The sequence below is a fragment of the Gorilla gorilla genome, chromosome 1 (assembly GCF_029281585.2).
Source record: "Gorilla gorilla gorilla isolate KB3781 chromosome 1, NHGRI_mGorGor1-v2.1_pri, whole genome shotgun sequence".
In the NCBI taxonomy this organism is placed as follows: Eukaryota; Metazoa; Chordata; class Mammalia; order Primates; family Hominidae; genus Gorilla; species Gorilla gorilla.
Genome location: NC_073224.2, coordinates 202,243,786 through 202,270,667, shown reverse-complemented (window position 1 = coordinate 202,270,667; position 26,882 = coordinate 202,243,786). Strand labels below are relative to the sequence as shown.

At 48.3% G+C, this 26,882-nt stretch overlaps 2 protein-coding genes across 5 annotated transcripts in view; one reads left to right on the top strand and one right to left on the bottom strand.

Moving 5' to 3' along the window:
* Window positions 1-141: 141 nt before the first annotated feature.
* Window positions 142-17,483, top strand: CDCA8 (cell division cycle associated 8). The gene is made up of 11 exons (XM_055356294.2): window positions 142-335; window positions 433-541; window positions 663-791; window positions 3,670-3,710; window positions 6,668-6,740; window positions 8,183-8,268; window positions 9,500-9,564; window positions 11,014-11,109; window positions 13,202-13,328; window positions 14,742-14,828; window positions 16,089-17,483. Exons 2-11 carry the CDS (start codon window positions 448-450, stop codon window positions 16,131-16,133), a joined length of 843 nt encoding a protein of 280 aa, XP_055212269.1. The 5' UTR covers window positions 142-335; window positions 433-447; the 3' UTR covers window positions 16,134-17,483.
* Window positions 17,484-22,062: 4,579 nt separating this feature from the next.
* The window catches only part of EPHA10 (EPH receptor A10), a 50,803-nt gene continuing 45,983 nt past the window's right edge, over window positions 22,063-26,882 (bottom strand). For 2 of the 4 annotated variants that reach the window (XM_031004452.3, XM_055356487.2), the window contains 2 exons: window positions 26,415-26,570; window positions 23,721-26,240 (listed from right to left, as the gene is read on the bottom strand). In XM_031004452.3, the coding sequence (XP_030860312.2) occupies window positions 26,126-26,240; window positions 26,415-26,570 (271 nt within the window). In that variant the 3' untranslated portion in view covers window positions 23,721-26,125. Of the gene's footprint in view, window positions 22,638-23,606; window positions 26,241-26,414; window positions 26,571-26,882 lie in introns of those variants that run through there. The other 2 variants (XM_063700253.1, XM_031004455.3) reach the window with 2 other exon arrangements.

Genomic DNA, 26,882 nt, shown 5'->3' with positions numbered 1-26,882 from the left:
GGCCTGCCGGGAGTAGTAGTTTGTAGAGTTTGCAGCCGGCCAGGGCGGAGCCGGGTGGGTTGGTGGGGAGGGCGGGGCAACAAGCCTGGACCACAACTCCCAGGAGTACCCGCGACGGCGGCGGCCTCGCTGTCGCACTCAGGCTATAGGGGGCGCATTGGGCGGAAGACCCTGGGCCGGCAGGAACTTGCTTGTGATTGGATGTTGTGGGACGGCGGCTTCTCATTCGTCAGCCTGTGACTGTGGAGTTTGAATTGGGTGGCGGTTGACTGTAGAGCCGCTCTCTCTCACTGGCACAGCGAGGTTTTTGCTCAGCCCTTGTCTCGGGACCGCAGGTACGTGCCTGGCGACTTCTTCGGGTGGTCCCCGTCCGCCCTCCTCGTCTCTACCCAGTTTCTTGCTTCCCTGCCCCATCTCCGCCGCTCCCCGCAGCCTCCGCCGAGCGCCATGGCTCCTAGGAAGGGCAGTAGTCGGGTGGCCAAGACCAACTCCTTACGGAGGCGGAAGCTCGCCTCCTTTCTGAAAGACTTCGACCGTGAAGGTAAGGGGCCAGGCCGTCGCGGCCTCCTGAGGCGGTTGCGGGATGCTAGCGGGTGGGGACACGAGCTGCACAGATTCGCCCGCCCCGTGACCCGTGTCCTGTCGGTTCTGCCCTCCTGCAGTGGAAATACGAATCAAGCAAATTGAGTCAGACAGGCAGAACCTCCTTAAGGAGGTGGATAACCTCTACAACATCGAGATCCTGCGGCTCCCCAAGGCTCTGCGCGAGATGAACTGGCTTGACTACTTCGGTAAGAGCTGGAGAGCTTCCCTGGGCGGAGGCCGGGAGCCCCTTGGGGTTAGGTGACACCCTTCAGAAAGGGCTCGCTCAGATGTCACCTTTTAATGAGATCTGACATGACCACTTATGGAAAATTGCAGACCCTTTCACTCTCTGTCTCACTTCCCTACTTCATTTTTCTCTATGAAAAATGGGGGGGGGGGGGCGGCGGGTGGGGCGGTCTCTGTCGGACAACTCAGCTCTGCTGTTACAGGTCCAAAACAGCTGCAGTGAATGGGCATGGATGGGCTGTATTCCAATAAAATTTTAGTTATGGATACACTGAAATGTGAATTTCACATAATTTTCACACATCAGGAAATTTATTTAATTTTTTTTAAACAGAGTCTCACTCTGTCACCCAGGCTGGAGTGCAGTGCAGTGCAGTGGTGCGATCCCTGCTCACTGCAACCTCCACCTTCTGGGTTCAAGTGATTCTCCTGCCTCAGCCTCTGGAGTGGCTGGGATTACGGTCGCCTGCCACCATGCCCCGCTGATTTTTGTATTTTCAGTAGAGACGGGGTTTCACCATGTTGGCCAGGCTGGTCTCGAACTCCTGACCTCAAGTGATCCACCTACATAGGCCTCCCAAAGTGCTGGGATTACAGGAGTCAACCACTGCGCCCGGCCAGAAAATAGTATTTTTAAAAATATATGTATATTTTACCCATTTAAAAATGAATGAATAAATGACATGGTTAGTTAACCAGAGCTCAGATGGAAGAATAACCCGAAGCAGCTCCTTCTGCAGCTTATGGAAATTGCTAACCTAAAAATGGGCGCATCAGGCTGGGCGTGGTGGCTCACGGCTGTAATCCCAGCACTTTGGGAGGCTGAGGCGGGCAGATGACCTGAGGTCAGGAGTTCGAGACCAGCCTGACCAACATGGAGAAATGCTGTCTCTACTAAAAATACAAAAAAGTTAGCCGGGCGTGGTGGCGCATACCTCTAATCCCAGCTACTCTGGAGGCTGAGGCAGGACAATCGCTTGAACCTGGGAGGCAGAGGTTGCGGTAAGCCGAGAGCGCGCCATTGCACTCCAGCCTGGGCAACAAGAGCGAAACTCCGTCTCAAAAAAAAAAAAGACACATCAGTTTTCCTGGCCAGAGAAAAATCCCAGCCTGTTTCTGCACTCCCTTATTAAATGTCCAGAGAAATGCAGGAGGCTGTACTTTTCTGCTGGGTTGCCCTTTTCTGTTTTCCTGATTATTAACTATCCAGCATGTAGTCTCCTTCCTGGATAGAAATGCATGGTCTGCTCACATATTAGACATTGAATGATCCTTTTGACTTGCCCTTTTATTTATTAATATTAAGCCATTCATTTGCTTATTTCTCCAAATACTGAGCATGTGTCAGTCACAGTGCTAGGTGCTAAAGATGCACTGGGGAATAAAACAGACATTGTCTCTGCCTTCAGGAACATACAGGTTAGTAGAAAAGAGCTATTAGAAAAATCCACATACAATTATGTAATTAAAAGTATAGGTACTACAAAGGAGATAGAATAGAGTAGTGGTCAGTGAGCATATTGTGCTTTCTATGCCGGATGGGCATTGTACCAAGTGTTTTACATACATTAACTAATTTTTCTTCATAACTAATAATATCCCTATTTTTCAAAATGACAAGATTAAGGCACAGAGAAATTGGACACTTTGCTCAAGACCTCATAAGCTAGTTAGTGGGATAGTCTGTTTGAACCCAGGTATTCTGGTTTCATAGCCTGAGATCTTAACTGTTTTACAAGATACTATGAGGGTTTCTAGCAGGAGGTTCTAACCTAACTTTTTATTCTACATGTAAATCTCACAAAGACCTTTTCATTCAACACATGTTTACTGTACATCTGTTGACTGCTAGATTTTTGCCAGAAGCAAAGGATGTCATCTCTGGAATTCAGTCCAAGGCAGGGATGGACCTTTAAACAGCTTTGAGTAGTTATTGGGTATAATGAGGGTGAGCAACTAACTCTACACTTTGCAGCAAACTGCTGAGATAGAAAAATAAGCAGGCTGGGCACAGTGGCTCACCTGGAATCCCAGCACTTTGGGAGGCCAAGGCAGGTGGATTACTTGAGCCCAGGAATTTGAGACCAGCCTGGGCAACATAACAAGACCATATCTTTAAGCTTTAAAAAAAATAATTAAAAATAAATTTTTAAAAAAAGAAAAATAAGCAGAGGGCAGGGCATAGGGTGGGGATTCATGCCTATAATCCTAGCACTTTGGGAGGCCAAGGCAGGAGTATCACTTGACCCCAGGAGTTCAAAACCAGCCTGGGCAACATAGCAGGAGACCACATCTCTATTTAAAAAAAAAAAAAAAAAAAAGACAACCTGGACAACTTGGCGAAACCCTATCTCTACAAAAAAACACAAAAATTAGCCGAATGTGGTGGCGCATGCCTGTAGTCCCAGCTACTTGGGAGGCCAAGGTGGGAGGATCAGTTGAGCCCAGGAGACAGCCAACGAGGCGCCACTCCACTCCAGCTTGGGTGACAGAGCAAGACTCTGTCTCAAAAATAAATAAAATTTAAAATATATTTTTTAAAAAGAAAAATAAGCAGAATTTTTGGGGTGATGTTTGAGCTGAGTTTTGAAGGATGAGTTAGAAATTTGTTAAGTACGGAGGGGAATTTCAGGCAGAGGAAATACAAAGTACCATGGCAACAAGTCATGAGAGTCAGTGGCACATTTGGGATATAACTTGGAGAAAGAATAGATTAGATGGTGAAGGTCCTTGAAGGTTAGACCAAGGGCTGGACCAGTTTTAGAAAGATAAATGGTACTATTAGGCAAGATGATTTATTGTTAAAATGTAATAGTAACTACAACGTTCTTTTTAAAGCCCTTGGAGGAAACAAACAGGCCCTGGAAGAGGCGGCAACAGTAAGTGACCTTTCCTATTTTCCAGCCAGTGGTTACTTAAGTCTAGTCCAGTCCCCAGATCCAACTAATAGGTGCTTACTGTGGAAGAGGTTTCATAAAGGGACATTATCTGTTTGTGTCAACTGAAAAATTAGAGTTGGACCAGACACTGTATACATGAGACCCAGATAGTTCTGAGCCCTACAGAAGGTGGCAGTTCTATTTTTGACCAATTTCTTACAGTCCTTTGTCCTGAACTCTACAGCGGAAGTAGAAAGTCTCAAGCCCAAGTTCCTTTAAGCGCCTGAGTCATTACACTATGCGTTGGCCTGCTAGATGATAAAGCTGTTTCATCATGTCATACTGTAGAAGCAGTGCTCTTGCTTGGGATGCTCAGTACTCCCCAACCCCTCTCATCTCCTTCCTCCCAGCATCAGTGCCAGGATTGAAGGCAGTAAGATGGGGATGCAAAATAGAGCATTTAAAGCTGCACTGTCCAGTATAGTAGCCACTGGGCATATGTAGCTATTTCAGTTAATTACAATTAATAAAATTAAGGAATTCATTTCCTCAGACATGCTAGCCACATTTTACATGTTCAATAGCTACATATGACTAGTAGCTACTCCATCAGAGAGCACAGAAATAGAACATTGCTACTCTTGCAGAAAGTTTTATGAGACAGCATTGGGAACTAGTCCATACATGGGCTTCACAGAGTCCCTAGGCACTCTAAAATAATATACAAACAATGTGTGTGTATGCACGCATTTGTGTATCTTTCTGTTAGTTTATTGTAGCCTTGATCAGATTTACAAAGTAAACCCCAAAATTACATCTTTTGTTGAGTTGATCAGAATCATTTGGAATATCAGGGTTTGAAGGAGTCTGACCACCAACGGCACATAGCAGATCTCCGCCAGCTTCATTCAGAAGGTAAAGGTAATGAGGAGCCAATTATCAATTTGGAAAAAATTGGAGCATTTGGGAGAGAGGTGGGGATTATTCACCCCCCTACCTACACTGAGCTCCAATGTTTTAAAAGAGTTACCTCTGAGATGAATTATGCTTACTAGCTAATGCAGTTCTCTCTTTTTAAATTAGACATACAGAACTGCAAATGAGAACTTCTAATGTAATATGAGAGAGCCATTGTTACCACACCAAGTTGAGAGAATTCTAGCCTTGACTAATATGATTTAAAACTCAAGAAAGGAACGATAGAAAATCTATAAAAGCTCTTAGTTGGGAAGTGTGTTGGGGCTCCCAAGACCACCTCCAGGTTTGGTGATTCACTAGGAGGATTCATGGGGCTCAGCATACAGTCACACCCATGGCGATGATTTATTACAGTGAAAGTATACAAAGCATTAATCAACAAAGGAGAAAAGTGCATAGGACAAAGTCCAGAGGAAACCAGGCTTCTAGGAGTCCACTCCCTGTAGAGTCAAACAGAGCATGCTTAATTCAACACATATGAAATGCTGTCTACCAGAAAAGCTGATTAGAGAGTCAATGCCCAGAGTTTTAACTGGGGGCTGCTCACATAGGCATCCTCTGCCTAGCACATGTTAAAATCCTAGACTTTCAGGAGGGAAGTAGGTGTTCAGCATGAGCCATATTGTTTGCATAAAGTTTAGGCACAGTGAGGCATCTTGTTAAGGAAAGGTGGGAACCTTTCTGAAATCAAGTTCCCAGATGCCAACCGAGGCCAGGCTTGCAAACAGGCCTTTCTATGTGTATCAGTCTCAGGCCTGCTCTGTTAACTGTCCTGCACAGTAGATGACCAGTGGCCTGCCACCACTGATGACTCCATAAAATGCCAGTTGTTTCTAGAGATGGCAGAAGGTTGGCAGGAATGCCCCTACTTTCTGTTGCATCAAGCCTGGCAAACATCAGTAACTTATTACAGCTCTATTTCTTGCTAAGCCTAAGACAGCCTCAGAATCCTTCTCTGAGTATGTCAAGCAGTCCCTACCAGAAATGAAACCTGTGCCATTCCAAACCTGTAATAATTATTCTGATGTTTACATGTGTTCTATAAGGAAAGGACTGTGAATCATGACTGCTCTTTGTAGTGCCCATACTTATTACCATATGAAAAAAAAAAACGAATTTGAATGGTGACTGGAAGCCTTTTTGAAGGACCCAGGATCATCATAGAAAACCTTATTGAGACCCTGTAGATTTATCGAAAAAATGGTAAGCTTGACACACCACCAAGTGTTGTAGAGGATGTAGATCATTAGGAACTTGTATTGTTTGCAGATGGGCTGTAGTCAAGGGTAACCACACTGGGAAACAATTTGGCATAATGCAAAGGCTGAATATTTATGTAACCTATAATCCCTGTCATGTCCTATCCAAAGGATAGAGTCAAGGGGAAACTTGGACATGTACCTCAGACACATGTAAGACAGTTCAAGGTAGCAGTGTTTATAATAGCAGGAAACTATTGATGGAAGATGGACAAATCCATTGTGGTATATTCACACAGTGGGATATGATATAGCAATGAAAACAAATTAACTACAACCACAAAGAGTGGTGAAAACAGCCAAAACCAAACAAAATGCTTAAGTACACACTTGTGAAAAAGCACATCTGCATGTGCACACATGTATACACACATATGCATGTATCTGTGAGCACATACACATATACCTTTCGATTAAGCAAGTGGAATGATATGGTTACCCCTGGGGAATGAAGGATTAGGAGACTCATCACCTTTGGAAGAAGAGATAAGAAAATGAAACAAGGAATGAATACAGAGCCAGAAGCAAGTTATTGGCAATGTTTTAGGTCTTGGGCTGTGTGGTGGGTTTCTGGGAGTTTGCTATATTTTATATTGTATCACTAACATTTGACAGTCTTATGTATTAAATAATAGTTTTAAAAAAAGTTTTTATCTTGAAATATTGTTCCTCATATTTTGGTGGAATAAGCCTGGTGCTTTCTGGCTATTTTTGTCATAGGCTGACCTGGATATCACCGAAATAAACAAACTAACAGCAGAAGCTATTCAGACACCCCTGAAATCTGCCAAAAGTGAGTACCTTTCAAAACTCCTTGTTGTACAGAAAGAACTGAGGCTCAGGTTGCTTGGTTGGCTGCTCAGGCAGGACCTTGTTGGTAGAGCCTCTTCCCTTTAATGTCTGGTTCTTAATCTTGTAAATCCAAAAACTTACTTTTGGATGGTTCATTTAGTTAATTTTTTTTCCCCCAAACAGCAATTCAAACCAGAAATTTAGTTAATTGTATGCAGGACTGCTAAAAACCAAACTCAAGACCCGTGTGTGAGCTAAAATGAAAGTGAAAAAAGGGGGGAAAAAAGCTGTGCTAGAAACCAAACATTGTTGCCTGCTTACTTTCTCCTGGGTTAAATAGATGACAAGATTTAGAGAGGTGTTAAAAGACTGGTAACACCAACTGAGACGCTCCCTGATGTAATCAACAAAGTTGAAAGAGAATTGAAAAAGGAATGACTTTCTCTGCATATAATTCAAAATTACTCAATTCAGGCCACGTGCGGTAGCTCACACCTGTAATCCCAGCACTTTGGGAGGCCAAGCTGTGAAGATTACTTGAGCCCAGGAGTTCAAGACCAGCCTGGGCAATGTAGTGAGACCTTGTCTCTGAAAAAAAAAAAAGAAAGAAAGGAAAGGAAAGGGAAAAAAAAGTTACTCAGCTAGGCGTGGTGGCTCACGCCTGTAATCCCAGCACTCTGGGAGGCCGAGGTGGGCGGATCACGAGGTCAGGAGTTCGAGACCATCCTGGCTAATACGGTGAACCCCCCCGTCTCTACTAAAAAATACAAAAAATTAGCCGGGCATGGTGGCGGGCGCCTGTAGTCCCGGCTACTTGGGAGGCTGAGACAGGAGAATGGCATGAACCCGGGAGGTGGAGCTGGCAGTGAGCTGAGATCATGCCACTGCACTCTAGCCTGGGCGATAGAGCGAGACTCTGTCTCAAAAAAAAAAAAAAAAAAGTTACTCAATTCCATGATCTATCCACATAAAATCATCTTACATACATGTCCCGCACTCTGAGAAACACTGTCTTATAGGAAAAGTTGTATGGGAAACCAGGTTGTGACTAGTGAGCAAGGAATCGGATCAGGATGAATTGTGACATGGACTTAATGTCACTGTCATTAAGCTATGATAGTTTGATGCATCCAATTCTTATAAGAACATCCTGACCCATGGCCAGGATTTCGGGGCTACACACCAGGGCACCCTTTACATTAGGCAGGGCAAGCTCAATTATTCAGAATGCTGGGCTGTCCCTACAAAGCATCATATGGGGTCTCTTAACACTCTGGTTAGTTTCCTTTGTCTAAACCCTCTTTCTTAAAAAGTCTTCTTTATTTTTAGTCCATTTCTTCCTTGCAGCTTAAGATTGCATACGTTTTATTCCTATAAGAAATGTGAATGCACAAAACTTTATTTTCATCAGAAATACCACCCTGTTGCAACTGTTTCTTACAGCACGAAAGGTAATACAGGTAGATGAAATGATAGTGGAAGAGGAAGAAGAAGAAGAAAATGAACGTAAGAATCTTCAAACTGCAAGAGTAAGTGGACACTGAGGTTGGAGGCTGGGGGTTATCACAAGACAAGCAAATACAAATGCATAAAATACACTGTTGTACACCAGAGCTCACAGTTTAGTAGAGATGATCCTACTTTACATGGCAATGACAAAAGTGATAATTGACTAGTGTGCAAAGTGTGTAGAACACAGAAGAGGAAGCTAGCAAGCCTCCCCTACCCCACTAGGACATAGACAGGCCTTTCAAAGTGAGTGAGAGTCTACTAGCTAGAGAAGAAAGGGAAGAGGAACAGTATTCAGGATAAATGGGGGAGAAAACTGAAGATGAGGAAACCAGTTAGAAGCCTATGAATTCTTGAACTGACATGCTGATACTATAGAATGAAGGGATGGTTTTTAGATAGGTTTTAGAAAGAAGTGGCATGGTTGGTGGAGAAAAGGAGGAATCAGAGACAACTGCATGGTTTCTAGCTAAGGCAACTGCTATCCAGTGAGGTGTGGGACCCAGGTGGCAGAGGGGTGCTGGACTGGGGGTGGTGAAGCACATGCCAATTGCATGACATGTTGACCATTCATTACTTTTCCAGGACATCTAGGCTAGACAGAAATTTCAGCCTGGAGCTCAGGGAGAAGAGGGAGATTGAGAGATACACTGCCTCCCAGATCTTTAGGTGTTTGTCCCAGTGTGGGAGTGGAGATGGTTGTGCAGGGAGAGCAGGAAGGGAGGGAGTCAGGGTGGACACTAGAGGGAGGGTAGAGAGAGGAGCTCCTAACGCAGACTGCCAAGGAAGTTAGAGAAGCAGGAAAGACAGATCCATCACGGAGGACAAGGGAGGAGAGAATATATGGAAGATAAGGAGTGATTCTTGCCAGGGACCTCCCAGGCCCCAGGAAGGGAGCACTGCAGGGTTTGCCTTTGATTGGGCACCTGGGACGCCCTGAGTGACCTTCACAGCAGCCCTTTATGTAAAGTAGTGGGGTACAAGCCAGGCTGCAATCAGTTCAAAAGAGATTTACCTTTAATCTTGGTCAAAATCCTCTATTTTGAAAACCCAGCCAGTGGAAGTCCTTATTCAATTAGTTATGTTCTGAACTTTTTAAGTCATTGAATTCTGAGATACACCTTATTATATTTAGTATTAACTATCCAAAGCTTGTTCTTAATGCTTTAAAAAAAAAAAAAAAAAAACCCTCCTTACCTTCCTCTTTGCTGGGTTTTTTGTAACCTTAGTCTCATTTGATTGTGACTGCAGGTCAGAAGGTGTCCTCCATCCAAGAAGAGAACTCAGTCCATACAAGGAAAAGGAAAAAGGAAAAGGTAGTGGATTTTCTAAAGTTGTGGTGTTTTGGGTTTTATTGGAGAGCCATATATATCATGGCAGAAAGTGAGGGGCAGTGAAAAGGCTCTGGTGGCTAGTGTTTGAAAGCAGCTTAAAATCACTGAATCCTTGAGTATCCGAGCTGGAGGGGTCTCTAGAAATGACCTAAACCAAAACCATCTCCAGTACTTTAATGTACATTCTCTATCCTTCCCCACTGTTTTTTTTGTTTTGTTTTTTTTTTTTTTGAGACGGAGTTTCACTCTTGTTGGCCAGGCTGGAGTGCAATGGTGCAATCTTGGCTCACTGCAACTTCTGCCTCGCGGGTTCAAATGATTCTCCTGCCTCAGCCTCCCGAGTAGCTGGGATTATAGGCATGTGCCACCATGCCCAGCTAATTTTGTATTTTTAGTAGAGACGGGGTTTCTCCATGGTGGTCAGGCTGGTCTCGAACTCCTGACCTCAGGTGATCCACCCACCTCAGCCCCCACTTTTTTTTTTTAAGTATAGCAAGAACTGCCTGTTATGTTTCAGTTCCTGATAGTCCATATGTAGAGCTACCCCATAGCTCGTCATAGAGTGGCTGTCACTTACCTATAATTGGTTTCTTGAAATGTTTTGTCCAGTCCTGCAAAGTGAAGAACCTCTATGGGCTTGAGTTGATTTTACTGGACTCTACCATAAGCCACGTCGGGGAAGGTACAGCAGCTTAGGAGAGTAGTCACCGGGATGCATGTCTGTGGAGGAGTGAACTCATTTCTCTTGAGCAGTGCAGCAGCTGCCTGGCACGAGGACAGAATTCCAGCTGGGGAGCCTTCGCATGAAGAGGCTGTCTCCTTGATTAAAAAGTCAGATTCTTAGGCTGGGTGCAGTGTCTCACACCTGTAATCCCAGCACTTTGGGAGGCCAAGGCAGGTGGATCACTTGAGGTCAGGAGTTTGAGACCCTCCTGGCCAACATGGTGAAACCCTGTCTCTACTAAAAATACAAAAATTAGCCAGGTGTGGTGGTGCATGCCTGTAGTTACAGCTACTTGGGAGGCTGAGGCAGGAGAATCGCTTGAACCCAGGAGGTGGAGGTTGCAGTGAGCCAAGATTACGCCATTGCACTCCAGCCTGGGCAACACAGCAAGACTCCGTCTCAAAAAAAAAAAAAAAAAAAAAAGTCAGATTCTGAAGGCAGACTACTTTGGTTCAAAGTTTTGGCTCCATCCTAATTGGATATGTGATCTTGGGCAAGTTTTTAAAACTTGATGCACCTGAGTTTCTGCATCTGTGTATCAGGACGGCAGCAGTGCTGGCCTCCCGTGTTAGAAGGGTCACATGAGTCGATGTGTGCGAGGCGCCCGGAGCAGTATCTCACAGTCAGCTCTCCACGTGTCACTCCTCTGCTGCTGCCTTCGTGGAACCTGAGAGTTGGCATACCTGATGGCCATTTCTTACCTGTAGGTCAAGCCGTGCTAACACTGTTACCCCAGCCGTGGGCCGATTGGAGGTGTCCATGGTCAAACCAACTCCAGGCCTGACACCCAGGTTTGACTCAAGGTGAGTATCGAGGGAAACACTTGGATTTGATGGGACTCCAACATTGAGCACTACCCAGAGAAGGAGTGTTTAAGAAAATACTCCTAGGCCAGGCACGGTAGCTGACGCCTGTAATACCAGCACTTTGAGAGGCCGAGGCAGGCGGATCACTTGAGGTCAGGAGTTCAAGACCAGCCTGGCCAAGATGATGAAACTCTGCGTCTACTAAAAATACAAAAATTAGTTGGGTGTGGTGGTGCATGCCTGTAATCCCAGCTACTCGGGAGGCTGAGACAGGAGAATTGCTTGAACCCAGGAGGTGGAGGTTGCAGTGAGCTGAGATTGCACCACTGCACTCCAGCCTGGGCAACAGAATGAGACTCTGTCTTAAGAAAAGAAAAGAAAATAGTCCCGAGTCCTTGGCCTGGGATGCCTTGTCAGAGGATAGTGGCCAGCTGGGTTTCCTGGTGTATGCCTCTCCCTTAAGTGTAGTTTCACCTATCTTCAGTGGCAAAATGATTCTTTAATGGGAGGGAGGTGAATATTCTGCCTGTGATGACTAGGAGGCCTCTAGGTGACATTTTTGGCCTTTTCTGATTCCAATCAGAAGGTTTTTATTTTATTTTTTAAATATTTATTTATTTTGAGGCAGGGGCTCACTCCAATGCCCAGGCTGGAGAGCAGTGGCACAATCACGGCTCACTGCAACCTTGACTTCCCGGGCTCAAGTGCTTCTCCCACCTTAGCTCCCAAGCATGCCACCATGCCTGGCTAATTTTTGGTTTTTTTGTAGTGATGGGATTTTGCCAGTTGCCCAGGCTGGTCTCGAACTCCTGAGCTCAAGCAATCTGCCCACCTCAGCCTTCCAATGTACTGGGATTACAAGCACGAGCCATCACACCTGGCCTCAAATCAGTTTTTAAAGATGAGTAGGCACTCTCCCGTACTCTTGGTAGAAGTAAAAATTGATACTGCTTTTTTGGAGGCTGGCATAAGCAAGGATATTCTTGCAGCATAAGTTAATACCTTCCAAAGAACCTAGTTGACCAAATAGGAGATGCTGTATAGCCATTAAAAAAGACTGGATCTGTGTGTGCTGATAGGGAAAGAACACCGTGATCACAGAGCATCTCCGAGCAGGTTGCTGAACACTGTGCTGTATGATCCCATTTGGTTTTATATACATACGAAGTTTCTGGAAGGATAGATAAGGAATTCAGAGTGGTTACCCCTGGGGAGGAGAGCAAGAAGTGGTTATCTCTGGTGTGGGGAAGTGTTGAAGATTTATTTTCTACTTTTAATTGCCAATTTTTTTTTTTTTTTTTTTTTTTTTTTTTTGAGACGGAGTCTCGCTCTGTCACCCAGGCTGGAGTGCAATGGCACGATCTCGGCTCACTGCAACCTCCACCTCTCAGGTTCAAGCAATTCTCCTGCCTCAGCCTCCTGAGTAGCTGAGATTATAGGTACATGCCACCATGCCCAGCTAAGTTTTGTGTTTTTAATAGAGACAGGATTTTGCCATGTTGGCCAGGCTGGTCTCGAACTCCTGACCTCAGGTGATCCACCCGCCTCAGCCTCCCAAAGTGCTGGGATTACAGGTATGAGCCACCGCACTCAGCCAGTTCCCACTTTTCTTTACTGTTTGTTTTCTCACATGAATATGTAACAAAAGGCATTTAGGGAAAACTAGGTAGCAGTATTTTAACTGTCTTGAGAAATTAGTATAATGATGTAATATCTAAATCATCCTCCTTTGCCTCCGAAAAATTCCTCTTGATGGAAGCAGCCACGCCTGGAAACAATTAACCAGCGTATTTCTGGCTTTGTGGATGGATGGATGATGGCACCCATATGGAGCTTTGGACCTAAACTTTGTGTGGATAAGAGTTGGCTTTTTGCAAGATGTATGTTCAATAATTACAACCTTCTTTCTCCAGCTGTGTTTAGTCATTACTGCTTTAAAACATTTTTTTTTTCTAAATTTAGAACGTGCTTTCTTAGGAATGTATGACTTAAAAACTGCAACTTGAGGCCAGAGTAAGGTTAAAATGGCCTATAGAGTTTGGTGTCATCCAGTTGCCAAGCTATCTTCACAGAGATTTTCCCATTCTAGGGTCTTCAAGACCCCTGGCCTGCGTACTCCAGCAGCAGGAGAGCGGATTTACAACATCTCAGGGAATGGCAGCCCTCTTGCTGACAGCAAAGAGATCTTCCTCACTGTGCCAGTGGGCGGCGGAGAGGTGAAGTATTTCCAAGGGAAGCCAGGCCACAGTGTGCTGCTTAGTCAAGCATTTCTTTTCCCTGGGCCCTCACCCACGCTTCACCCTCAGAGTCCTTTCAGTGCATGGGTCCTGATCTCCGCACTTCTGCAGGACTCAGAACCCAGTTTTCTCTCCCAGGTTAGAGGCCCAGACTGCAAAGATCATTGCTTAGCTCTGGGTTCTGTTTTTCTGTTTTTTGTTTTTTGGTTTTGTTTTTGTTTTTTTTTTTGGTTTTTTTTTTGAGATGGAGTCTTGCTCTGTCACCAGGCGGGAGTGCAGTGGTGCGATCTCGGCTCACTGCAACCTCTGCCTCCTGGGTTCAAGCGATTCTCTTGCCTCAGCCTCCTGAGTAGCTGGGACTACAGGCACACGCCATGATGCCCAGCTAGCTTTTGTATTTTTGGTAGAGATGGGGGTTTCACCACGTTGGCCAGGATGGTCTCGATCGCTTGACCTCATGATCCGCCCTCCTCGGCGTCCCAAAGTGCTGGGATTACAGGCATGAGCCACCGTGCCCACCTTTTTTTTTTTTTTTTTTTGAGATGGAATCTTACTCTGTCGCCCAGCCTGGAGTGCAGTGGCATGATCTTGGCTCACTGCAACCTCCGCCTCCCAGGTTCAAGTGATTCTCCTGCCTCAGCCTCCTGAGTAACTGGGACTACAGGCACATGCCACCACGCCCGGCTAATTTTTGTATTTTTAGTAGAGATGGTGTTTCACCATATTGGTCAAGCTGGTCTCAAACTCCTGACCTCAGGTGATCCACCCACCTCAGCCTCCCAAAGTGCTGGGATTACAGGTGCAAGCCACCACACCCGGCCTCCATCTGTTCATCAACTAACATTTGCCCACCCGATTGTAGTAGGCCCAAGAAGTAGACATGGGGCCTGCCCTTAGAAAGCAGCTCAGTGGTCAAGATGGGTTTGCAATCATGATATCTGTGATATGCGCAATATTAGAGATGTTAAAGGGTGGTGCAGAGGAGGGCACCACCGAGGTATGCACTTAGTCTAGAACCCGGACCATGAGCTGTGCCTTCAGCTTTGTATAACTTAAAGGATTCTGAAGCAGGCTGAGCTCAGTGTCTCTGGGCTGCATGGAGCGAGTTGCTGACCTCAGCCCCTGTGAGGGGAGGATGGTTTGTTTCAGACATACTCTGCAGGGCATTTCTTAGATGATGTGTGTGCTTTTTGTGCCCAGGTAATCCAGCCTCCACCCTAGTGATAGTGCTGATGAAGTCATGGTCTCCTTAGAGCTAATATCCTTCCTGCCTGTCTTGCCACTTCTCCATCCCAGCCATTCCCCACCACTAAGTGCAGGATATCAGGGGGATCCTAGGGGTTCCGGCCCTAAGGGCCATGGCCAGTTTAACCCACTCCCCTTTCTATTCAGAGCCTGCGATTATTGGCCAGTGATTTGCAGAGGCACAGTATTGCCCAGCTGGATCCAGAGGCCTTGGGAAACATTAAGAAGCTCTCCGTAAGTCTCATATTCATCTCCACACATAGGATGCCTCCAGTAGCTTTCTGGGGCTACCTTTATTTAGGATTGTCTTTTGGGCCTGGGCTAATACTTTCTACTTAAATTTGTGTTGTCTTCCTTCCCCCAAGAGATTTTGACTCTTACCCTACTTAGATAGCAGCAGTTCTGTTCCTCAGTTGATGTTGAGTTTTGTTCAGTCCCAGGGTGCCTGCCACAGAAGTTCCACTGCAAAATCAAAATTCTGCCTCATTCAGGCAGTTAGTGCTAGGGGTATGTTAGGTCACTACTGGCCACCAGAAACTGAAACCTAGAGTAGCTCAAGAATGAGGGTTGGGGCTTGTTATCAGGAATCTTACAGAATCAAAGAGCAAGCTGAACGGCCAAGCCTCTGGAGCGGTGGGGCCCATCAGCTGGGGCCTGTGCACTCATTTCTCTCATACATCTTCATTCCTCCCTCAGCAGATAACCTTCTCCACAGGCTCCAGGTTCTGTGCTTACTTAACATTGTTTTGCATGTGGCTTTGAGTAACCACACCTCCAATCCCAACTTTATTGCTCTATTGCCCAACTGTTCAATTTCTTGTCTTGGTTTAAATTCTCAAGAGGGCCAGGCGCAGTGGCGCGCACCTGTAATCCCTGCAGCTCAGGAGGCTCAGGCGAGAGAAATTGTTTGAGCCCATGAGTTCAAGGCTGCAGTGACCCATGATCGTGCTGCTGCACTTCAGCCTGGGTGACAGAGAAAGACCTCAGCTCTAAAAATAAAGTAAATTATCAATTTAATTTAATTGAAGAATGTAATGGCTCAGCCAGGGACGAACCTCCTTGGTCTGGTCAGCCATCACCTTGGGTGGTGGATGGAGCACTTAGTATAAACATGGCAACCTTACCCTCATCCTTCTATGGGGTCTGAAGGGTACATCCAAGGAAGGGGACAAGGCGGGGCTGGTTTCCTAAACCTGTCTTTCTGAACATAGGCCCAGTGCTGAGATCCCACACACACCTAGCCACCCAAATCTTGTGACTGTCATCCTCTAGCTAGATCTATTGCAATGTTCTTCTCAAATAATCTATGATACCTTTACTGTCTCACTTGAGTTGTTATTTTACTCCCTTGTTCAGATGAGAAACAGGTTCAGAAAGGTGAATTCATGTGTGATACAGATAGAGAATGGAGGGGCTCAGGCTGACTGTGGGAGGCCAAGGGGCAAGCCTGCCAAGTGACGTCTTCTACAATGACCTCTCTCGTTTTCTTTTTAGAACCGTCTCGCCCAAATCTGCAGCAGCATACGGACCCACAAATGAGACACCAAAGTTGACAGGATGGACTTTTAATGGGCACTTCTGGGACCCTGAAGAGACTTCTTCCCTTCAGGCTTATTGTTTGAGTGTGAAGTTCCAGAGCAAGAAGCCATGTTCCTCTAAGGGAATTCAGGAATTCAGACGTGCTATTCCCACACCAGTTAGGTAGAGCTGTCTGTTCACCCTCCCATCCCAGCTAATCCCAGTCACTGCTTGCTGGGGCCATGCCATGGAAGCTTCCCATCAGTCTCCCAGCTGAATCCTCCCTGCTCTCTGAGCTGCTGCCTTTTGCCTCCTGCAACTCAACATCCTCTTCGCCCTGCCCTGCCTGCAGTTGAGGGGGCGAAGAAGAACCCTGTGTTCTCAGGAAGACCGCCTCCACCACCGCTACCCAGAGAACCTCTGCATCTGGCATTTCTGCTCTCTGTGCTTGAGACCGGGAGGTTTAGGCTCAGATAAGTGAGCTCTGGGCCATGAGAGGGTAGGTCCAGAAGGTGGGGGGAGCTGTACAGATCAGCAGAGCAGGACAGTTGGCAGCAGTGACCTCAGTAGGGAACATGTCCGTCTCCCCTCTCGCACTCATGACACCTCCCCCTACCAGCCCTCCTCTTCTTCCTCCTCCTCCTCCTGTGGGAGGTGGTCAGTGGGACTTAGGGATCTTTCACCTGCTGTGCCCAGTAGTTCTGAAGTCTGCTTGTGGAGCAGTGTTTTATGTTTATCCCTGTTTACTGAAGACCAAATACTGGTTTGGAGACAACTTCCATGTCTTGCTCTTCTACCTCCCTAGTTAGTGGAAATTTGGATAAGGGAATTGTAGGGCCCAGATTCTGGAGGTTTTATGTCATTGGCCACAGAATAACTGTCTCTAAGCTATCCATGGTCCAGTAGTCCCTGCCAAGTCTGTAGACTTCAGAGAGCACTTCTCTCTTATGGGGTTCATGGGAACAGGGGCGGGTGTGACTTGCTTGGTGGCCTCATTCCATGTGTGCCTGTGCCTGGGGCATGGACTTTGTTAAGCAGAGTCAGCAGTGAGGTCCTCATTCTCCAGCCAGCCTCTCTGCCCTGGAGAATCAGGTGCTGTGTTCTAAGAATTTGAGAACTAGAGTCCTCATCCCCAGGCTTGAAGGCACATGGCTTTCTCATGTAGGGCTCTCTGTGGTATTTGTTATTTTGCAACAAGACCATTTTAGTAAAACAGTCCTGTTCAAGTTGTATTCTTTTAAGTTCTTTTATTCTCCTTTCCCTGAGATTTTTGTATATATTGTTCTGAGTAATGGTATCTTTGAGCTGATTGTTCTAATCAGAGCTGGTACCTACTTTCAATAAATTCTGGTTTTGTGTTTTCTTTTGTAATCACTGTTCATCCTGCCTGTCCTCTCCAAGCTGTGCTCTGTGGACCAGGGAGACAGCAATTGTGTGGGAGTCTTTGCACATCTGCTTTTCTCAGATGTGAAAACCTTTGCTTTGGGTAGATTCATTCTGATATCTGAAAGAGGGGCTTACTACAAGATCCAGAGCATCAGTACCTTCAACCCCCAGCAGAGCACCCCCAACACCTTCATTCCATGAGCTAGAAATTTGTGTCTGGGAGGACAACACCTAGGGTCTCTGTAATTTCCCAGTATAGTAGACTTCTCTTGGCCAGGAACAAAGCGGGGCAAGAGTAATTCGGTGATCATGAGTCTCACTTCCCAAAGTTTCTGAGGCCCTGGCAGATCTGCCTTCCCAGAACTCTCTAGGCTGAAAATGATCAACCTAGAGCTAACGATGCAAGAGGGTTCTGCCTAAAAGAAGACAACCTGGGGGCATACTTAGCCAGATTATTGGGTATTGACAATTTATAGACTAGGAGTCTTCTGGTAGTGACAGCATTTGGAAGAATGGTTATTCAGTGCAAATAAGCAACCCAGACTATATGTCATCAGGCCTAAAGAGCCTGACACCAAGGAAACACTTAGGATCCAACATGCTTTACCCAGAACCAGGTTCGTCCTGTTTCATTCCATCTGCACCACTGCCTAAATCACCTAGTAGGAAATGCATGTTATGCAGCAGGTGCCTAATTAATACCTGGGACTGAGACATGGCAGTTCTTCATTTCATATAAGGGGCTGGCTTGGAAAGTAAAGAGTTCCCCATCCCAGGATTGATTGATTGATTTTTTGAGACAGAGTTTCGCTCTTGTTGCCCAGGCTAGAGTGCAGTGGTGAGATCTCGGCTCACTGCAACCTCCACCTCAGGTTCAAGCAATTCTCCTGCCTCAGCCTCCCAAGTAGCTGGGATTACAGGCGCACACCACCACGCCTGGCTAAGTTTTGTACTTTTAGTGGAGACAGGGTTTCGCCATGTTGGCCAGGCTGGTCTCCTGACCTCAGGTGATCCACCCACCTCCACCTCCCAAAGTGCTGGGATTACAGGTATGAGCCACCGTGCCCGGCCCCATTCCAGGATTTTGAAAAAATTTTGTTTTTTATCATTTGGTATCTTTTGTTGATTTATTTTGTAGAACTTATGTCCCCACCATCCCAGGATTTTTAAGTACAGGCTGAACTATGTCACAGGGCTGGGACAAAGACAACCTAAATCTTACTGCCAGCCCCCAGACATACTTTCATACTCGTTGGGTTGGGTTTGGGTTTTTTTTTCCCCCCCAAATTAGTTGCTAACCATTTAAATATGGGGCGATTACACAAAGATTGCTAGCCTCTGAAAATAAGATCTGACAGCACGGGCCAACAGTCAGCTGGAGCTCAGTAGCAGCTTTCCTTGGCCCGCAGAGAATCCTCTACTGGTTCAAAGCAATCCTGATGAGATTACTTCTTCCCTTGATGTTACCTGCCTTATCTCTGTAGGCAATTTAGTTTTTACTGGCTGCTGTGGAGAGAAAGCATAGAACAGTAGGGCTGCCCCAGGTTGAAGGGAGAATGGAGGCCTGGAGTCCATCCCCAGGGCCGCTGAGGCAGTTTTAAGGAACCCCAGAGGGCCAGTCAACAGTAGGTTCGTTCTTTGTCCTACAGGGCCCCTGTTATTTCCAAAAGCCCTACTTGGGGCTTCCTGTTGAGAAGATTACAAATGTATTATCTTGTGACGAGTTAGATTATATTACTCATATGAAGAGTTAGCTCATGTGCGTGTGTGACAGGACATCACCTAAGCATGTCTCCAAAGCATCAGACATGCCTTTTACCAGGAGGAATTAATATCCCCAGCCTGACCCATGATAATGAGTTCACATACCAATGCAGGGCTTAGCTCCACGATGTATCCCCAAACCTCTGAAAAACAAAGCATGTCTCAGTGCCTACCTGTGTACACACTCTGGTGGGTCCGTTTTCTCATTTTACACAGTATCATAGCTGTTGACCCATACCTAAAATTCAGCATGACATATGTACTCAAAACTTTCATAGTAGATACAATTCCTGTGGCTCCAGAAATGGAAGGACTGAGAGACACTCTTTAGAGAGGATTCAATCAGAATTGGGGGCTATACTGGGCTCCCTGCTAAAGGGGGGTCTGGAATCCAATTTGCTTTGCCTAAGATGCCATCTCCCTTTAAGGGATTAAACATCTCCTCAGCCCTGTATCATCCCTACCTGCATCACCCCACCTGTCAAGCCTCCACCGTCCCCTCCCTGCCAGCTGTAACGTGCACTTCTTGCCTTCTACACTTTGCCATCATCCTTCCCTCAGCTGATATTAGGATCTGCATGGTTCATCTTTCCTGATCCTTGGGTGGTGGATATGGTGGAGGACAAACATACCCTTGGCACCAAGATACCAGCTCCATCTGCAAATTTTCAGTACCCACAAGCACACATACGTCACAATATGCTAAGAACCATCAGGATGGAGACAGGTGACAATCTTCAAGGATACACTCTTCCAATCAAATGCCAAGGTCACCCTGGCAAACCTCCTCCTCTTGACTCGTCATAAGTCCCCAGGCGAGGGTCAAGGAGGAATGCTGGCTGGGAGCAGTGGCTCAAGTCTGTAATCCTAGCACTTTGGAGGGCCGAGGTGGACAGATCACCTGAGGTCAGGGATTCGGGACCAGCCTGGCCAAAACGGCAAAACCCCGTCTCTACTAAAAATACAAAAATCAGCCAGGTGTGGTAGAACATGCCTATAATCCCAGCTACTTACTGAGGCAAGAGAATCACTTGGACCCATGAGGCAGAGGGTACAGTGAGCCGAGATCATGCCACTGCACTCCAGCCTGGGTGACAGAGCAAGACTTGTGTCTCAAAAAAAAAAAAAAAAGGAATGCTGTGGGGTGGAGGAAGGAAAAGGGGCCCAGGAGAAGCCTAAATGAAAGGGGAGGAAAGGTGTTGCAATGGGGAAACAAGTTTGGTTTTGATTTTTTCATTTTCCTCTTACACTTCTACAGGCAGTCTTGATCAAACATATTCCCTGGAACTAGGCTCGAGATACCCATAATCCGCTCCCAAGATGCTGATAGGCAACATGAGATCATTCATGAGCCCAAACAACTTCTGGCTTCTCTCTGTTGCCCGAAGACCCCAAGGGGCTCAACTAGTAAACTGTGGTGGGAAAAATCCTGCAAATAGCAGGACTTTTTCAAGATACTGGCAGACAGTTCCATTTCAATGGCAAAGGGTACAAAGATTTAAAGAGAGCTGCAGGTGGTGCAGTGTGAATTTTACTCACATCCTGAGCAGTGGGGCAGAGGTAACGTTAGGAACTGAGATGCCCTCCTGTAAGGTCCAGAACACAGGCTTTGGCTACCAAAGACAGCTAACACACTACCCACTTTCCCCTAGGAGCCCACTCACACCTCCTCGGGGATGAAGTCAGGCAGAGCCCTCCCCTGAGCCCCAAAACACCTAGATTTCATCCTTATTGCCATGGCGTGGGTACTTTTTACTTAACTGACTCGCCCATTGGGCAGTAAGGCCTTAACTTGCCAGAGCCAGCCATCTAGTATGTGCCTGGTCCATGTGCAGTGAATGAGCAAATACTTTGTCAAGCCAGATCAGCAGGCCCACTGCCTAGAGAAGTTCCATTCCTGACCACATGTTATATGTCTACCTGGTGCCTCACACCAGCTAGGTAATAATAATAACAATAATAATACTGATAGTAATACTAATAACGAGTGGGCATTTCCTGTGTTCTGTGTGCCAGGCACTGTGTTAATGCTGGGGTCCTGCATTCCCTGGCTGCATGCCTCTCCTGGGGCTGACTTCAGTGGAGCAATGCTGCTAACATCTCTAACCCACTCCTCATTCATTCCTCCCCACCAGAGGGTGGCTTCTCAAGTGGAATTGAGGGACAGAAGGAACAACCTGCTTGACTCAGTGCCATCTGGCTTCTGCAGATCTGCTTGCACACAAAAAAGGTGCACCCTGCTCTGCTCCCATCGTGCAGGCAAGAGCTGAGGGGACAGTTCTGCCCCTGCAGTGGATGTCTGCCCCACCCGGCTCAGCCTGGGACTGGGTAGGTCTAGTTCAGGGGAATGATGGGAAACATACTTTGTCCCTGATGCGCGGCATCTCATTTATTGAAGACGTACATGTTAACATCTCTGAAACTGGGATGCATCTTTCAGTTGGATGGCACAACATAGTTGGCTGTGATGTTTCTTTCTTGGTAGGACATCTTACACTCAATGGCATCTTAGATTCAAAGAAACTTGGTAAGCAACATTCTCCAGTTAGCCTTATCAAAGAGCTGATATTTTGCTCTCCACCTGTCCCAAGGAATTAGTATTTAACTGGCTCTGAGCACAGGCAGTGGGGGAAGGGGTCTTATTTATCACCATCCCCACCATCCTACCCCTTGCCCTAAGCACTTCGCATGTCCTGAACTATGCAGAGGAGGAAGACGCCTTCCGCAGCCTAAAGAACATGAATGGCCCGGGCCAGGGAGAGGAGAAGCACTAGCAAGCCAACTGAGACATGCAAGGACTCATGTGGTCCAAGTATGTGTGTGCACGTGTGTCCATGAGTACATATGTGTTCACATGCATGGGCACTCAGGCCTTGCCCCTGCAGCCTTTGGCCCACACCTGCAGCCTGTCCTGGTCATTGTCTCAGCCCACTCTTCTTCCTTTTGCTGGACTCCTCAAAGATTCCCAAACTCCACTCCCCAATCCTCTCATCTGGCTTCTGCCCCGACAACAAAGGTCGCTGTTACGGGTTGAATTGTGCCCCCCACCAGGCCTCTATGTTGAAGTCCTAACTCCCAGTAACTCAGAAGGTGACCCGTACTTGGAGACAGGCCCTTTAAAGGGGTGATTAAGTTAAAATGAGGATGTTAGGGTGGGCTGGTATGGACCGGTTCCATATGACTGGCATCCATAAAAAGGGGAAATTTGGACTTACAGAGGGAAGATGATGCGAAGAGAGAGTGGGAAGACGGCCACAGGCAAGCCGGGGAGAGAGGCCCAGAGCAAAAGCTCCCCTCACAGCTCTCAGCAGGAAATAACCTTGCGCACATCTTGATCTTGGCTTCCAGCCTCCAGAGCTGTGGGACAGTAAATCCCTGTCGGCAAAGCCATGGGTGCTGTGTTACAGTCTGAGGTGCTGTGTTACAGTAGCCCAAGCAAATGAATACACTCACTGATAATATCCCAGTGCCCACACTGACAGCCACTCCTCCCTCCTCTTTCATTGATTTCTCTGTTTTTGTTGTTGTTGTTATTTGTTTTTCTGCTCTGTCACCCAGGCTGGAGTATAGCGGCACAATCTCGGCCCACTGCAACCTCCATCTCCTGGGTTCAAGTGATTCTCCTGTGTCATCCTCCTGAGTAGCTGGGATTACAGGCACCCACCACCACACCCAGCTAATTTATGTGTTTTTAGTAGAGATGGGGTTTCACCATGTTGGCCAGGCTGGTCTCAAACTCCTGGCCTCAGGTGATCCACCCACCTCAACCTCTCAAAGTGCTGGGATTACAGGCATGAGCCACCGAACCCGGCCGTTTTTCTCTGTATTTAACACCAAAACTTCATCTTCAGCAGCAATGGCACAGCTCCTCCTGGCATCTCCCACTGCTCCCCTTCATCCAGGTGCCTCCCAACACTGACGTCTCCCCTCTCCTGAACATGCTGGCCGGGTGACCTCCTTCTCACCCCGGCTTCTACCCCCATCTGAATGCTGATGACCCCAAAGCTCTGTCTCTAACTTACATCTGTGCTCCGAGGTTCAGACCAGATATCCACCTGCCTCCTAGACATCTCTGCCGCACATCCCACAGGCATCTCAAACACATATCCAAAACTGAGCACTGAGCACCTTTCCTGGTCTCTGCCCTCCCTGGTACTGTCTATCCCAGCAAAGGACACCACCATGTCTGAGACACCTCCCTGGTTCTACTGCTCCTGAGACTGGGTAACAGACTTCTCTACATACCCAGGGCACCCAGTTCCCCTCGGTACCCTGGGTCACACCGTCCTGCCATGGATCCTGGGACATCTTTCACGGCAGGAGCACCTCTATGCAGAGACTCACCTCTATGCAGAGAGATCTCAGACGCAGATTCTGGACACCCCTGTCCTTGAGGAAGGAGGCAGAAGCCCTTCCACACCAGCTATACAATGATCAAGAAACTGCCACTCAAAAAGGCACCATATCACAGACAAGTTTTTATTATCCTGCATAGAGAACCCAAGAAATATAAAAACATCTCCAGAAGGAACCCCCTCTGACTGGCCCCCTCCCTCCCAGGGTGAGCTCAGACCAGGGTAATGGGGGCTTGCAGGCCACCTCTGTCCGGTGAACAAGTTCCATATAAAAATAGATCTGTAGAGGGTTCCCAGAGAGCCATCGCCCCACATCACATCTGTGCAGGGCTGAGGCCTGGGACCCAACAGGATTCTGGGACCTCACTCCTCAGTGGAGGGGAGATCTACCCTGGACACCGAAGTCCTGCCAACACAGCCAGGGGCCCTTCTGCAGAAACAGCTGGGGTAGAGGGAGGAGATTTTGCCCTGCAGAGAATGACTGATGTAGCTGGAGATGGGGATGAGGCTCCATCCACCCAAGAAGGGACGCTGGTCCAGGCTTCCCAGGAGGGGTGGGGAAGGTGGATCCTGGAGGGCACCTGGCCGGGGGCTCCCCCAACCCTGACTAAGGTGGTAGCAACATCTTGGTCTCCCCAGTACCCCCAGAGTCACTGAGCTGGGGCAGGTGCTCAGGAGACAGGGAGGCAGGGGGCTGGGGGAGATTCCAAGAGCAAGGGAGCTGCTGCTGGCAGGGTAAGGCCAAAGGCACCTCTGTGAGTCACTGTCCCCCACCTCTGGGTGCTCTGCAAAGATGCACTGCACCTTCCCGCCTCTGGGCTCTTTCTCATGCTAGCCTCTCTGCATGCACTCCTCTTGTCCGAGGCCTGCCATCTTGCCTGCCGAAAACTCCACCCACCCCAAGGAAAGAACCTTCCCTTTCCCACCTGCAAGGCCCTGTTCAACTTACATCTCAACTTCACACATTAAGAGAGTGGCTATCTCCCCCTCCAGCCCACCCACCCACTGACCCAGAGGGCTCCTGGGGGGCCCTGGGCACTGTGGATGGTGCCCTGGAATTACTTCTTGGTACCTGAGCTCTTCTCCTGGTCTAGTCTGAGCCCCCCAAGGGCAGGCTGTGTGTCTTTTTCATCTTTACCTCTTGTCTCCTCTTTCCCGCCCCATCCCACCCCACCAACACACAGCCAAGCAGAGCAGACAAGTGTCTGGGGCGGCCTAAACAAACTCAGCCCCTGTGGCCCTGCTGAGATCCAGCTGCCTTCCTGCCACCCTACGAAAGCTCTGGCATCCTGGGCCCCACCATTCCCGGGGGCCCTTGTGGATAAGGAACTCCACGGTGGGCTCAGCACAACCACTTCTGCCAGGGCTCTTCAAAGTCAGAGCAGGGAGGGGCTCCATGGAAGGCTGGGTAGTGCCCAAGGCATGGAGCAGGCTGGAGGGGAGTCGCCTGTAGAGTCCCCAAGGGCTGTACAGGGAAGTGGTGGTGCCATAGGGCAGGACCAAGGACTCTCTCCCCAGAGCCAGCCTCACCCCTGGATTGGGTTCTGACCCCAGCTCTGCTCCTGACTCCTCACTTGGCCTCAGTTTCCCCCATCTGTACACTGGGGGTTAGACCAGCCTGTTGAGAGAGAGGACCCATCTCTGAGTCTCCTCTTCACCCTCCCCAAGTCTGGAGAGAAAAGCTCTTGGGTCCCTGGGGAGATAACATGGCCCTTTATGCTTTTCCCAGATGTCCTGGCCACTGAGTTCATAAAAGGAATGCACACGAGGGCCTCATGGGGCCCCAGGGAGCACCAGGGCCTCTCATGGCCCGGCCTGGCCAGGACTTTTGGCCTCACCCTGAACTGTCAGCCCAAGGCAGGGGGACACAGAAACCAGCTCCTGAGTCTAGGGCTCTTGGGTATCAGCCCCTGAGCTCAGCATCATCTTTGCCTGCCTGAGCCTTGGCCAGTGTCCAGTCAGCCCCCGCCAAGGCACAGGGAGCTGAGGAGGATGCACCTCTGGCCCAGCCCCCGACGCCTGAGCCACCAGGCAGCTGCAGTCACTGCCAGGTAGAACAAGACCCCCCCCAAGGACCCACGCTGTCTGACTGGTCAATGGGTCTGTGGGAAAAGGGAACACCCCACGGGGTAGGCCCCAGCCCCCAGTGGGTACAAATGGCAGTAGGGCATGAGCCAGGGCAATCTCAACCCACTGTCTTCCCTCCCATCCCTGCCCTGGCTCTTCTCTGAGACCCCGAATTTCCTCCTGCTGTTATCTCAGGGGTCCTCCCTAGGGATTTGAACCTCTTTTCAGGGGCACTGAGTTAGCCAAGGCGTTCAGACTCGTGAAAATGGGAGGGGCAGGCAGTGAAAGCGGGGAAGCTGTGGCCCCAAACCAGATCTGGGCCCAAGCGGATGAAGAGAGGGCTCCCTCCCACACTGCTGGAGCGCAGCTTGCCACGGTCCTTGGGCAGGGCTGGGGGACTGGACCCCCACCGGAGTCCTGCCTTGGAAGAATGGGGTCCACTCACACCTGCACCCCCTGGCCCTGCAGCTGGAGCACTCGTGCCTGCAGGGCGCTGATCCCGCTGAGGAGGGCCTCTCGATGTTCAGCCGAAGAGATGCCTAGGCTCACCAGGTCCCTGAAACAAAGGCTGGTCACACTCGGCTGGCTTGTCCCCAACTTCTGCTCCTCCCATGAAGGCCCTCCACTCTCCCTTCGCTTCTCTGGACAGGTTGGAACTCTCCAGTATAGGCAGGGGCAGGGACCCTGGAATCCCCCAGCCCCGGCCTTGACCTTGGTGCCTTGGACTCACTGGGCAGTCATCTCGGCCACGGCCTCCAGGCTCCCATAGCCAGCAGCTGCGAAGCTGTCCTTGTAGCGGCACAGGTCCAGGGCCTCCAGCCACGCGCCCACAGAGCCAAAGGAGGGGAAGGTGGAGAAGGCACGGTCCGCTAGCGGTGTGGGAGTCCTGCGGGTCAGAGGAGCTGTGCTCAACCGACAGCTGGGATCTGGGCCCACACCTGGTGGTCTCCTGGGGAGAGGCCAGCTGAGGATGGACAGGAGAAGGGGAGGGTAACCGGGCCCCAGGGCTGGATCTGGCTCACATGAGCACTGTGCATTCGTGAAGAAGCGAGGGTTTCAGGTTCTTCAGGCAGGTGGAGGCAGAGCCAGCGCCAGCTAAAGGTATTGGCGTATCCGGAACAGTCTGGGGTAGGACACGCCTAGGACTGGTTGGTGACTCATATTGGGAACAACAAATATTAATTTCACATATTTGATT

What these genes read in the sequence shown, in the direction of transcription:
- CDCA8 (XM_055356294.2), top strand. Translation starts at nt 448, where the DNA reads ATGGCTCCTAGGAAGGGCAGTAGTCGGGTGGCCAAGACCAACTCCTTA. An exon ending in GGAAAAGGAAAAAGGAAAAG is followed by an intron (nt 9,565 to 11,013) that starts GTAGTGGATTTT and finishes TCTTACCTGTAG; the next exon opens with GTCAAGCCGTGCTAACACTG. An exon ending in GAAACATTAAGAAGCTCTCC is followed by an intron (nt 14,829 to 16,088) that starts GTAAGTCTCATA and finishes TTTTCTTTTTAG; the next exon opens with AACCGTCTCGCCCAAATCTG.